The sequence below is a fragment of the Chroicocephalus ridibundus genome, chromosome 9, assembly GCF_963924245.1.
Source record: "Chroicocephalus ridibundus chromosome 9, bChrRid1.1, whole genome shotgun sequence".
Lineage (NCBI taxonomy): Eukaryota > Metazoa > Chordata > Aves > Charadriiformes > Laridae > Chroicocephalus > Chroicocephalus ridibundus.
This window is the reverse complement of record NC_086292.1, coordinates 42,598,607-42,610,388: the sequence shown is the minus strand read 5'-3', so window position 1 is coordinate 42,610,388 and position 11,782 is coordinate 42,598,607. Positions and strand designations below refer to the sequence as shown.

At 44.3% G+C, this 11,782-nt stretch overlaps 1 protein-coding gene across 6 annotated transcripts in view; it reads left to right on the top strand.

Annotated features, from left to right (window-relative positions):
- The window catches only part of AKAP13 (A-kinase anchoring protein 13), a 224,436-nt gene that overhangs the window by 201,827 nt on the left and 10,827 nt on the right, over positions 1–11,782 (top strand). For all 6 annotated transcript variants that reach the window (XM_063345530.1, XM_063345532.1, XM_063345533.1 and 3 more), the window contains 12 exons: positions 140–252; positions 964–1,110; positions 1,731–1,981; positions 2,606–2,731; positions 2,833–2,950; positions 3,481–3,729; positions 5,983–6,059; positions 7,432–7,613; positions 7,696–7,778; positions 8,098–8,277; positions 8,984–9,148; positions 11,257–11,327. In XM_063345530.1, the coding sequence (XP_063201600.1) occupies positions 140–252; positions 964–1,110; positions 1,731–1,981; positions 2,606–2,731; positions 2,833–2,950; positions 3,481–3,729; positions 5,983–6,059; positions 7,432–7,613; positions 7,696–7,778; positions 8,098–8,277; positions 8,984–9,148; positions 11,257–11,327 (1,762 nt within the window). The remainder of the gene's footprint in view (positions 1–139; positions 253–963; positions 1,111–1,730; positions 1,982–2,605; positions 2,732–2,832; positions 2,951–3,480; positions 3,730–5,982; positions 6,060–7,431; positions 7,614–7,695; positions 7,779–8,097; positions 8,278–8,983; positions 9,149–11,256; positions 11,328–11,782) is intronic.

Genomic DNA, 11,782 nt, shown 5'->3' with positions numbered 1-11,782 from the left:
TGTTAGAAAACAATTAATAGAAGTACATTTCTGTACATGACCGTGCAACGCTTGCTTTGCATTTCTTCTGTGTATTTGAAAGTACATTTGGCTGGGTTTTTATGTCATAAACAATATTCTGTGTTTTGTTTTTCTGCAGAGTTGGAAACGATGACAGCTTAATACACACTTGGAAATTCCTGTCGCAGTCAACAGACTCCTTACATAAAATCAGCCGGGTGAATGAATCCATGGAGTCACTGGTTGACGAAGGTAAGAGACTCCCATTTACTTCAACCTTAGCATACTAGTATGAGAAACTAAAACAAAGCCCCACACAGTAATTTCATTCTGTGGGGAAACATTTAGAAGGTTTCAGTAACAGCTGAGTTGGAGTTTAGCTCGGGGACAAACATTTCCTCTTTTGTTCTGCTCCTCTGGCCCATTCATACAGCCACAGATTTTGCACTCTGTCACCTTTTTCGTTCTGATGTCTTGCGTTTTGTATTTTTCCCAGAGACAGGGAGGAAGAGACATATTGCCTAGTTTTGTGGGCTTGAAACTGAAGTCAGTTAAATTCATTTCTTAAGTTTAAATATTTTTTATGTATGGTGCTTTTTTAGGATATAGGTCTAAGATCCCTCAATTCAGTGATATTAAATGAAGACAAACGGGGTGTTGGGGTTTTTTATTTATCTGCAATGTTGTTGCATTTCCGATAAAGAATTCATTGTCTTTTATCTGAGCTAGACTTTGGTCTATGTGAAAATGGTGAACTAGTTTTGTGCAACTAGCAAATGCCCTTTAAAATTCTATTTCATAACCTGGTTCTTACGTGGTATAATTCCATATGATCTGAGTAAAGGAGAATGTGCATTATGTCTGTGGTATGACAGAGCTTAAGCCTAAATGAATAGACAGGAATCTCAAATGAGACAGTTCACCAACATCTTTTCTTAATGGCACTTACATTTTTTTGTGAAGGTGCGGACATGAATGAAGGACAGCTGATGGGAGACCTGGAATTAGATTCCAAGCAGCTAGAGGCAGAGTCCTGGAGCCAAGTAGTGGACAGCAAGTTCCTACAGCAGCAAAACAAAGATGTCGTCAAACGGCAAGATGTCATATATGGTGAGATACCTGCATCTGAATTTTTCACTCATTGTCGATAGCTTCTTGATCTACTTATATGCGTGAATTTGGGAAGCTCTAGGTCAGTGAATGGGAACATTGACTTGGTTTCCTCAGAAGCCAAAGTTTCATTCTTGAAGTTCTTAGAAACGTAATGCATTCTATGCAAGCTTGCTTTCTGCATTTCTCGTATCCAGAAGCCATCAAAAAAACCCAGAAATTGCCTCTCCTCATTTGTCTGCTGATGACATTTAAACTCCGTTACAGCAGCTAGCTATGAAGTCTTCTCCTGCCAGATGCAAGAGCCATCCTGTGTAGCAAAAGCACTCCGGGGCTGGCAGTGAGATGTCAGGAAGGAGCAAATACAGTGCTGAAGGTTCAGACCTCAGCAGCAATGTCCAAAGCTCTTTATTGTGGGACTCCTCTGCCCCCCCTGTTTGTCCCACACGTAAAACTATTGATTGATGTTTCAATGTGAATTTCACCTGATGTGAAATTTTCTGAAGCCACTTAGAGAAGCCCAGTTATGGAAGAGCTTTCTAATGGCAGCTTTTTCTTCTACTGTACACGCATGTACTCTACAGTGACCTTGGTTATGACCTTGTCCTCATCCTATACAGAGCTAATGCAGACAGAAATGCATCATGTCCGCACCCTGAAGATCATGAACGATGTATACAGCGCGGGGATGTTAAAGGAACTGCAGTATGATCAACAAGTCGTGGACAAGATCTTTCCCTGCCTGGAAAACTTGCTGCACATCCACAGTCACTTCTTCCAGCGGATTCTGGAAAGGAAGAAGGAGTCGTTGGCAGACAAAAGTGACAAGAACTTTGTTATCAAGAGGATAGGTGACATCCTAGTGAATCAAGTAAGCGCTGGAAAATGCTTACACTTCTGAGAGCACAACTGGAAACCAGGCGCTCTTCCTTCCCTCCTGTTTATGCCTGTTAGATAATCACAGCTGCTGGCACCTTTGCTCTTCACACACGTAAAAACGTCCGCCTCTGCTTTTTGAAGCACTTTTTGCTCTTGCAGAGGAAGGTCTAATCATGAAAAGTATTTTATTTTGTGGGGGAGAGAAGCATTCCCTGACAGGCACAGAACAATTTGACCATAGCCTGGAGTGTAGGCAGTAGCCTACATCAAAATATGCCCTGTGTGTATCTTGGCTGAGTTACTGACCTGCTATTTAACTTTGGGTGGGATATTTTAATTTTCTTTATCTGCACTTTCTCCCATCTTCTTTTTGTCTGTCTTGATTTCTTTCTTGTTAGCTTTTAAGCCCTGTGAAGTAAAATCCTAAATTTTGCATTGTGTGAACACGCGAAGTCTCAAACTCAGCTCTTTACTTTCTAGAGATCTAATTGCCTGGGTTTGGATGCTTTGGACTAATTTGGTTTCATCAAGTTCTTTTGAGAGACTGGCAGGCACTGCTGGTAATTTACACTGAGACCTCAGTGCAAATTGGGCCTCTGTGTCTCGTGTCTTGCAGTTCTCCGGTGAGAATGCCGAGCGAATGAAGAAAACATACGGCAAATTCTGCGGGCATCACAATGAGGCAGTAAATAACTTCAAAGATCTGTACTCAAAGGACAAGCGGTTTCAGGCATTTGTCAAGGTAGGGCCTGGTAGAACAGACGTAGCCAATGGGAAAAAGTCTGTCCTGCACTCTGGTGAGCATTTTGCTACAGAACTGAAATTTTCATCTTTGTTCCTTAGAAAAAAATGAGCAGCTCCCTGGTGAGGCGTCTTGGGATTTCTGAATGTATCTTGTTGGTAACACAGAGAATCACAAAGTACCCAGTCCTTCTACAAAGGATACTGCAGTACACCAAAGGTAGGGACCAGCTCCTCTATTCTAAGCATGTATTTGTTCCTCCAGTGTAAATTTCTTGTAATCTTTTCAGCTGAAGCAGATTTTCTTAGAATAGACTGAGTAATCCAGTCATTATTGTCTCACACCGCTGTAACGAGATAACTCAGTTTCATATCTCCATTTAGGATTAGTTATTCAGGTCCCTTGATTTACAGTCTGTCTGTAGCTAATTATGGAGCAACATGCTTAGGCTCCAGAGTCTCCCACCTTGCTTTTTATGGTAATGGCTAAAATACATGGTTATTTGTGCATTTCATCTATACTGTCTCATATACAAAGTATATTGGAATAGTCCCCAACCTCAACCATCCATGTGAAAGGTTTTGTGAAACTCTCCTTAAGGGCGATAAATGCAGCCTGTCTCACGCAAGTATTAAAAAGTTATAATGTGGGAATTTGGGAGGGAGAAGAGGAAGGAAGGAAGTAAAATCAGGAAGTTAGAGTCCACAAGGATGAAGTGAAATTGAAGTGTTTTATCTTTTTGTTCAAAGAAAATGAAGTGGAACATGAAGACTTGACTCAGTCATTAAACCTTGTTAAAGATGTGATTGCTGCAGTCAATAGCAAAGTCTGCAATTATGAAAAGAAAATGCGTCTTGGTGAGATTTACAACCGGACGGATAGCAAGTCCATCATGAGGATGAAGAGTGGCCAGATGTTTGCAAGAGAGGATTTGAGGCATCGGAAGCTCATCCGAGATGGGCCTGTTTCACTAAAAAATGCAGCCGGACGGTTAAAAGGTAAGACTATTCTGTCTTCTGCTGGGGGAGGATACAGCTCACCCTCTCTGGATGTAGGATTAGTCCTCAGATTGGTGTCACCAGCCTTTATTTATTCTTCTGCTTTGGGAGATTTTGACATCAGCTTTCCCCGTGCTGTACACTCGCTTCCCATCACAGCGTTTCTGATTCCTCGTATTGTTTCTGGGGTGATAGATAGCTGCTTTTGCTCCTGGTGATTGCATGTGGCTGAAAGCTTGGGTTGCAGTGACACCACGGTGCATCAGCCAAGGAGCAGAGTTGCTGGGGGACCCTTTGGGCCAGGAGAACGTGATGGGGCTGCAGTTGGCCAGAGCAGTGAGTCAGATCTCTGTGCCATGATGTGCGTGTGCAGCAGTTCCAGGAAGCATGCGTACTGCTTCCGAAACCCAACCTCAGCTTCCCAGTGGCTCTGCCCACCAGCAGCACTGCCTTTCCCTTGCTCTAAGGTCTGCAGTAGGTCTGCCCAGGCTCAGCGTTACCATCCCGGTTTCACTGGGGCTCCAAGAGGTGTCCCAGGCATTTGTTGCTCTTGAAGCTCTTGAGCTGCTGACGCAAACTGTTCAGGAGAGGCTCTGGGTGTCCCTGCAGCTGCCTCTTGTTTGGTCAGTGTTTTCTTGAATTGCTTTTTGTTTGTTATCAGCTGGAAATAGTTTTTTCTAAGGTGCTGTGCTCTGCTGAGCACCGAAGTTCTCTACTAAATTAAACACTAAATCTCCCAAGGAAGGCTTCAGCTGGGACCACAGCAGCAGTAAGAGCAGACAGGGCTGTGTCTGGGGCTTGGCAGGAAGGCTGGGCCTTCCTTCTCTCACTCCAGTATCAGCTGATTAAACCACAGTACTTGGGCATGAATGGGGACTGGTAACCTGGTGCCGTGCTGTGCAGGGAGGCGGTGATAACATAAAATTCTGTATCGGGTATGATTTATTTGGAAACAGGAAGTTTACAGATGGTTTCCAGGCACCCGAGCTTACTATTGACTTTAGATGGTGGATGAAGCAAGTTATGCTGCTGTTGTGAAATCCTGTGATAAGTACAGGCTGCATTTGCATTTCTAAGTCGTAGAAATGCATAAACATACCTCTGTCTGTAGTGCAAGCTCCCAGCGAAAGCAGCCAAGTTGCAGAGCCTAGGGAGAGAGTAGCAAGTTCATACATTCAGGCTATTTTGCGGGATGTGAAATGGAGCACGGAGAAGTATAGGAAGAACTTCTCTTACAAGGTTTTAGCATTTCTCCTCTTGCAAAGTGCACAGATGATACAGAAGAATGGAGTCAAATGCCAACTTTCGCAAAGCTCCCAGAGCTTTGAGTTCATTTTGCAGCATTGATTAAAGTTTGGTGGTTCTTTTCTCTGGAACGGATCCTGTCTTCCCAAAACAGAATGGAAGGAATTACCCATGGGATGATTTAACTTTTTGGTTTGCTTCCTGTCTGTCACAAGATTTCCCAAGTACATTACACAAAAACTCTTTGTACTGAAGGCTCTGGGTGGGGCATTATACTTGGTAGTTGCTGTGCAACTTTATGATATGTCATTAGGAGAGTTGGAAGGCTGTACGTGTACTCTGGGAAAAGGCTGTATTCTGATTTAAAATCCTCTGTTGGCTTGATGTTGTGCTTCCTTCTCCCGTGAAAGAAAGCCAGGTCCTGCATCTCACGCAGGCTGTGTTGGCTCCCCTTGGAGTCGTCAAGAGGGGTTTTTTTTTGTCTGTGAGCAGAATTAGTGGTGGCTCCTGAAGTCAGTATTTCCTGGGAAAGAAACTGCAGCTGACAAATGTTGTTATTGCACAGTAATTTACACTCCGCAAACCACTCATCAAGAGAACCATAAAACCCAAAACTTCCTGTGCAGATATTTTGCTCGGGGGCTAAAATATTGATTGTTTGAGAAAACAGCACTTCTGTTCAGTAAGCCTCTCTAACTTTCACTGTTAATGCCCGTGTCCTAACTGTTAGAAAGCGAATAGCTGGAGAGGAGCCCCCCTGCCCTGGCAGATGAGAGAGAATCCTGCAGGTTTCCCAGGTGCTGTTGTATTCTGCGTAACGCAAAGAGCTAACCTGACCTAGCATCTCCCGGAGCTGCCCCTGCTCCTCCTGCTAACCAGGAGAGTGACCCCACGTCCAGGATTTGCAAAAACAGGCCAACTGCTCCCCAGCACTGGTCTTATTAAAAGAAATGTGTTTTGGGGTGGGCTGTGTGGTTATACTGCACTGACGTGCTTTTTCTTTTGCAGAAGTCCAGGCTGTTCTCCTCTCTGACATGCTCGTATTCCTTCAGGAGAAGGACCAGAAGTATGTCTTTGCCTCACTGGTAAGGCTTCGACCTTTTTTTTCCTTTTTCTGTGTGAGAGACACTTGATGTGTGTTGTGCAGAGAAGCCACCCGTTGCCTGCTAAACAACTTAATTTTCTTGCTTGTGTCATTTTCGTTTGCTGAGCAGACTCCATTCTTTTTGGTAGGAAAACAGGTCTTCATGCCCCACCTCCCCTCTCTGCAGTGCCTTGGCACAGCTGATAATTGGCCTTGAAAACCTGCCGGTCGCTTGATACACTTACTCCTTTTCAGTTTGTGCAAATTGAAGCCATGATTGGGGTGGGAGGGGGCAATGGGATAACGCAAACATTGTAAAAATGACTCTTAGCAGAAGGAAATGTCCTCATATGTTATGAGCTACTATGGGGGGCGGGGGGTGAAATGCCACTGCAGTAAATTCAACAGAACAGCTTGAAAATAAATGTCAAGAGTGGAATATATTTGTAATGTACAAGACCAAAAACATTAGCTTTTGAAGGCAGGCCTCATAAAAGGGCTAGGCGTGCTGACCTGCTAAAGAAAACCTAGTACCTAATTGAGTCTGTTGGGGCTGTACCTTGCGGGCATGGTCTAGACTGGCTAAACCTTGTGACCTTTCCACTCTTTGAACATTTTGAAAGCTTGATAATTTGTTATTCCAGTTCCACCAATGATCTGCAGGGACTGGGTGCCCCACACAGGAGGAGCTGATTTGCACAGGGGTCCTGCTAGTGAACCGCTACCAAATGACCCCAGTTGGAGCATCCTGTAAAAGGCACAAAGGGGCTGACTCATATGCAGATGACACAACAGCAAAGGGTCGCTTTAACCAAGCAGGCTGATTACACAGAGACCGTAGCACACAATGAACCGTCATCTTACACACAAGTCTTCTCCACCACAGGAGTCAGCAATGAGCTTCTGAAAACAGTAGGGGTTTTGTGGGAGTTGAAAACAACATCTTACTCCATCCTAGGGAGAGATCATGAAGATAATGTGTGTGAAGCAGGCGCTAGCAAGCTGCACTAAGTTTAAGGAGCTATGATATTTATGACAGAGCGTGGGCAGGAGGAGATGAGATCAAAGGTCTGCTGGAGTTAGAGCAAAATATGGTAGAGTTTTCAAAACCACAAAGTCAATTTTAAATTAATTTTTTGTTGAAATGGAACAAGGTGAAATTGCTTTTCCTACAGAACTGATGGACAAAAGCAAGCCCTTCCATGTTCTTTGACCTCATTAAAATGATTTGTTTTCTCAATTAGCCAATAGGTTCAGAATATGTTTACAACCCGAGAGAGGTGGCAGTATGGTTGTTGAGACCTTCTCAATGCTAGTTTGTATCTGGGAACTAGTACTGTTCACCCTCCTCACGCATTTCTTTCCATCTGAAGGACCAGAAATCCACTGTGATCTCTCTGAAGAAGCTGATCGTACGAGAAGTGGCTCATGAAGAGAAGGGTTTGTTCCTGATCAGTATGGGTGTAAAAGATCCCGAAATGGTGGAAGTCCATGCCAGCTCCAAAGAAGAGCGTAACGGCTGGATACAGATCATTCAAGACACAATGAACACCATGTAAGCTCTCAAGCTGTTCTTGCAAGGCAGGTGATGCACATGGTCATCCTCTGGTAGTAATTGAGACATGTCTCTTGTTCAGGGATAGAGATGAAGACGAAGGAGTCCCTTGTGAGTCTGAGTTTGAAAAGAAAGTGTCGGACGCGAAAGTGAGAGGACTGAAAGGTAAAATCCTGCCTGGGACACAGCTGGGGAGTGTTTTTTGAAAAATTTACAGGAATTGTTATGTTGGGTTTTGTGGTTGAATTATGACGTTTTTCAAAGGAGTGAAAATCCTGCAACCAGCAAATAATTGCAGTCCTCACCTTGCTTGTATTATTTGGTTTTTCTGGGCCTGCTGGGTGCCGTTGCTGTGCAGGATCGTGCAGGGCACAGTTGTATCATCAGGTTCCACTAGATGGGGCCAATACCTCAGGAATCACTCGGTTTCTTTGCCGAAGCTTTTATTTTCTGTCTTCATCTCTGTTTTCTGTTCACCCCACAGAACAACTTCAGCAGAAGGATAAGCAGATCCTCCTCTTGCTGGAGGAGAAGACTAAGATCTTCCGGGACATGGCAGATGGTTCTGTGCAGGAAGACATGCCAGGTTCCAGGTTGCTCTTCAGAGCCAACACAGAAGAGGCACCAAAAGGAGAGGCCATTATGAAAACTGCAATAAATGAAGGTGAGCATTAATTACACTAACTAACAGACCCACCTTCAGTCCTCAAGCACCACTTTTGCAGGGGAAACCTTCTGTTTGTCAGAATAACAGCATAGATTAGTTCATATTGCTACTCACAGTATTGTCTCAGGGACAGGTAATGAGGATCAGGAAAGGAAGCAGATATTGATGGCTGTTGAAAGAGGGCAGAACAGTCAGCAGAAAGAACAACCACGCATTGAATCTGCACTGGGGTCAGGAGCAGCGCAGGACTTACCCTTGTCTGAAATTTGGACCATCTAGGCTTTTGCTGTGCTTCAGTCACAGCAAGGCATGAGAGCGGGGCTTGGGTTTCAGCAGGCGCTTGTGGTGCCTGAAAGGGACAAGCAAGTCTGTTGACAAAAGCAAGGGTACATGGAAACTCGGGCACCTTCCCAGTGTGATTTTTGGAGAGGCTAAAAATTATTAAATGCTGTTGTCAGATCACGCCAGGGTTGCCTGGAGGAAGAGAGGGCAGTGGAAGCCTGTGCAGAGCTCCAGGAATTAGAGTTAACGGTCAGACAGACTGAGTTTTTGCAGGGGGAATGCGTACTGTTCACATCGCTGTCACAGAAACGTTTCTTAGTACAGCAAAGCATGTGAATTTCTGACCTGGTCTCAGGCAGGGATGAAAATAGCTGAGAAGCCTGACTTGGTCTTTAACAGAGATATCGTTGCTTTTTATCAGTTGAACTGCTGCAAGACCTGGTGAACAGGAGCCTGGGCACTGCCCTCGGGCAGCAGGTCAGCAGCGCTGCCATGGAACAGGAAGGAGGAGTTGGACCCATCTCTCTCCCTAGAAGGGCAGAAACCTTTGGAGGATTTGACAGTCATCAGATGAATGCCTCCAAGAGTGAGTAGTTATTTGTGTGCACATCAGCATTTGTTCATAATACATGTCATCGTATCTTCTTGCTTCAGAAGGACTCCAGCAGCTGGTGATTTGGGTTTCCCAACTCCTCTCCAATAATAGTTGATACATTAAGTAACAAATTAGGAAAAAAAGCCTATGTACAGGTGGAATGGTGGTAGCTGAGAACCTATGGCTAGATGAGGATTAAACACCTGAACTCCTCACTCTTCTCTCTCTGTGCTCTCTCTAAATCATGCTTTCTTCTTTGCTGACATGCCACATGAAAGTATTTGGCTTCTTAATAGATTAGTTTCTTCACGTTATTATTGTAATATCTGCAGCTCTGTTCTTCGTTCTTCAGTTATCTTCCAGCAGGAGCCTGGCACTGTTGCATTTGTGAATGGATGAGGATACTGCTGAATCAAGCACCTTCTCCCCCAACTCTGCTCTCTATGCATTTGTGTTCCACGTACAACTGCATGTGTTATTCCTGCAATTAAGTCTCTCCCAAAGAAATGTGTGAATATTTATTTCAGCTGCATAGTTGGCTGCTTCCCAATGCTCTCTTTCTTTGCCCTAGTCATCAGAAACTTCCCTGTCCTCAAATTCCTTTCTCTGTGGTCTCACTCGTACTCCCAATACAGCCAGTTTTGCTGCGCTAGTGTCTGTCTCAGCGTTGGGATCATTGGACCTCGTCTGACCTTCTGCATTAAAGGAGCAGTGTTAGCTCCAGACAGTCAGACATGAGAAGTATGTAGAGGTTTTCGCAGCTCTATTGGAAAGCTGCAAAGCCCTCCACAGGCCTTGTCATCATAATGACAAATATATTCACACTGGAGGGGTTTGTTTAGGGTTGTGCCTCTCTCTGTTGCAGTGATGAATGAGACAACCTCAGGCTGTTCGTTGCCCAGTTCTAGGTTTTCTGTAGAAATGTCCTCTTTTGAATTAGACTGTAATTCAATAGTTGTAGGGTCTTGGGAGAATTTTGGAAAAGAATGCAGGGCCTGTTTGTTCAGCTGGAGGCCGGGAGGCATGAAACCTGGCTTTCGTCTCCAGCTCTTCTCTTCACAACCTGTGTGACCTTGGGCAAGGCTTATAACCTGACTCCCCTTCGTTCTCCCCTCCAGCAAAGCAGAAGGGAGGTGTTTCCTCCTGCAAAGAGGTGGAAGGTCCCAGGACGTGGCGCAGGAGAGAAGGTCTGTTAGGAGGACTTGAGGGTCAGCCTTTAATAGCAAAGCCTGCCTGGGGGGTGGTGGGAGGAGAGGGCCTTTGCAGTAGGTACCGTGTCCTTCACGTTGCTGCAGATACAAGTGCATGTAAAGTTGTTTATTGCTAAAAGAGTGGCAGTAAGGAGGTTACCACTGCAGATGTGGGTTTGTCCCATAGGCTGCATCTCAGCTGGCAAGGAGAATGCAATAGTCTTGGCAAGAGCTAGAGGACTGAAGAGCCATGCGACTCCTTAGCCGCCCGCGAGCAGAAGGGCAGCGCGGGCGGAGGGTTGCAGCTTTCTTGTCCTCTCAAGTCAGTCCAGTCCTGCTTGGGAGCACTGATACGAGCCATCCAGGGGACAATTAGAAAGGTCCACTGTCCCTTTGAGGATACAGGTTTCTGATAACTAAGGCTAAGGAGAAATTGTTAGCATAAAATTACACAGGCTATTGCATAGCAGTATCTGACCCAGCTGTAAATTGCATTTGGATGAGAAAGGCATTGAAACTATACCTGCAGTAATATACCCTGAGATGATTCTGCTATTGTTCTCCATCTGCTCTTATTCTGCCTCATGTCTTCTCAGCAAATATTCTTTGGTAGCAGACAGCAATGCGGGGGCAAGACAGACCACCAATTAATAGATAAGTGCCAAATTTATCAGCGCATTGTCTGAAACCAAAGTCAATCCTAATCTGAATTCAGATCCGCTTTTCCTGCTGGTGGTGGCATGTTCTGTATACATAGAGAGCAAATGTATTTAGTTAAAGTGTCAAGAGCTCTGTGTCTCCTTTCGTGAAACATCTGAGTTTCCTGTATTAAATTTCTCAGACATTAGCAAGTTCATCTATGGCTTAAAATGCTGAATAACCAGTGTCAATGCTGGCTTCTTCCTTTAGGTGGAGCAAAAGATGAAGGCGATGATGCTCAGGACCTTCGGAGAACGGAGTCGGACAGCATTTTAAAGAAGGTATCACTGTCTGCTGCCAACGAGTTCAGATTTTGAGAGTGTGACAATTCAAGTCTTGAAAAACGCCTGAATTTCTTGACAATTAGATGTATCCTAATAAGTTAAAGATAAAATAAAATTGAAAGTCTGCAGCCAGAAGCGCTTTGCTGTAGCTAAAATCCTGACTTGAAAACCATTGCAAATCAGCAGTACTCCTTTGTGGCACAGGTTATCAGCCATCTGTCTGCACATCAGCTAAAGCATGTGTTTAATTATGCATCATTATTGAAATGATAAGGTCAACTATAACCTTGCACCTAATCTTCCCGTGGATCGATCCATCATATAACTACAAAATGATACCTAATTAACATTTTATTTTATATGATTTTAACTTGCCTAAAAAACATGCATGAATTCTCCCAGAATGGAGGATGGAGGGGGGTTTAATGTATCTGTCATTAGTTCAGCTTCAG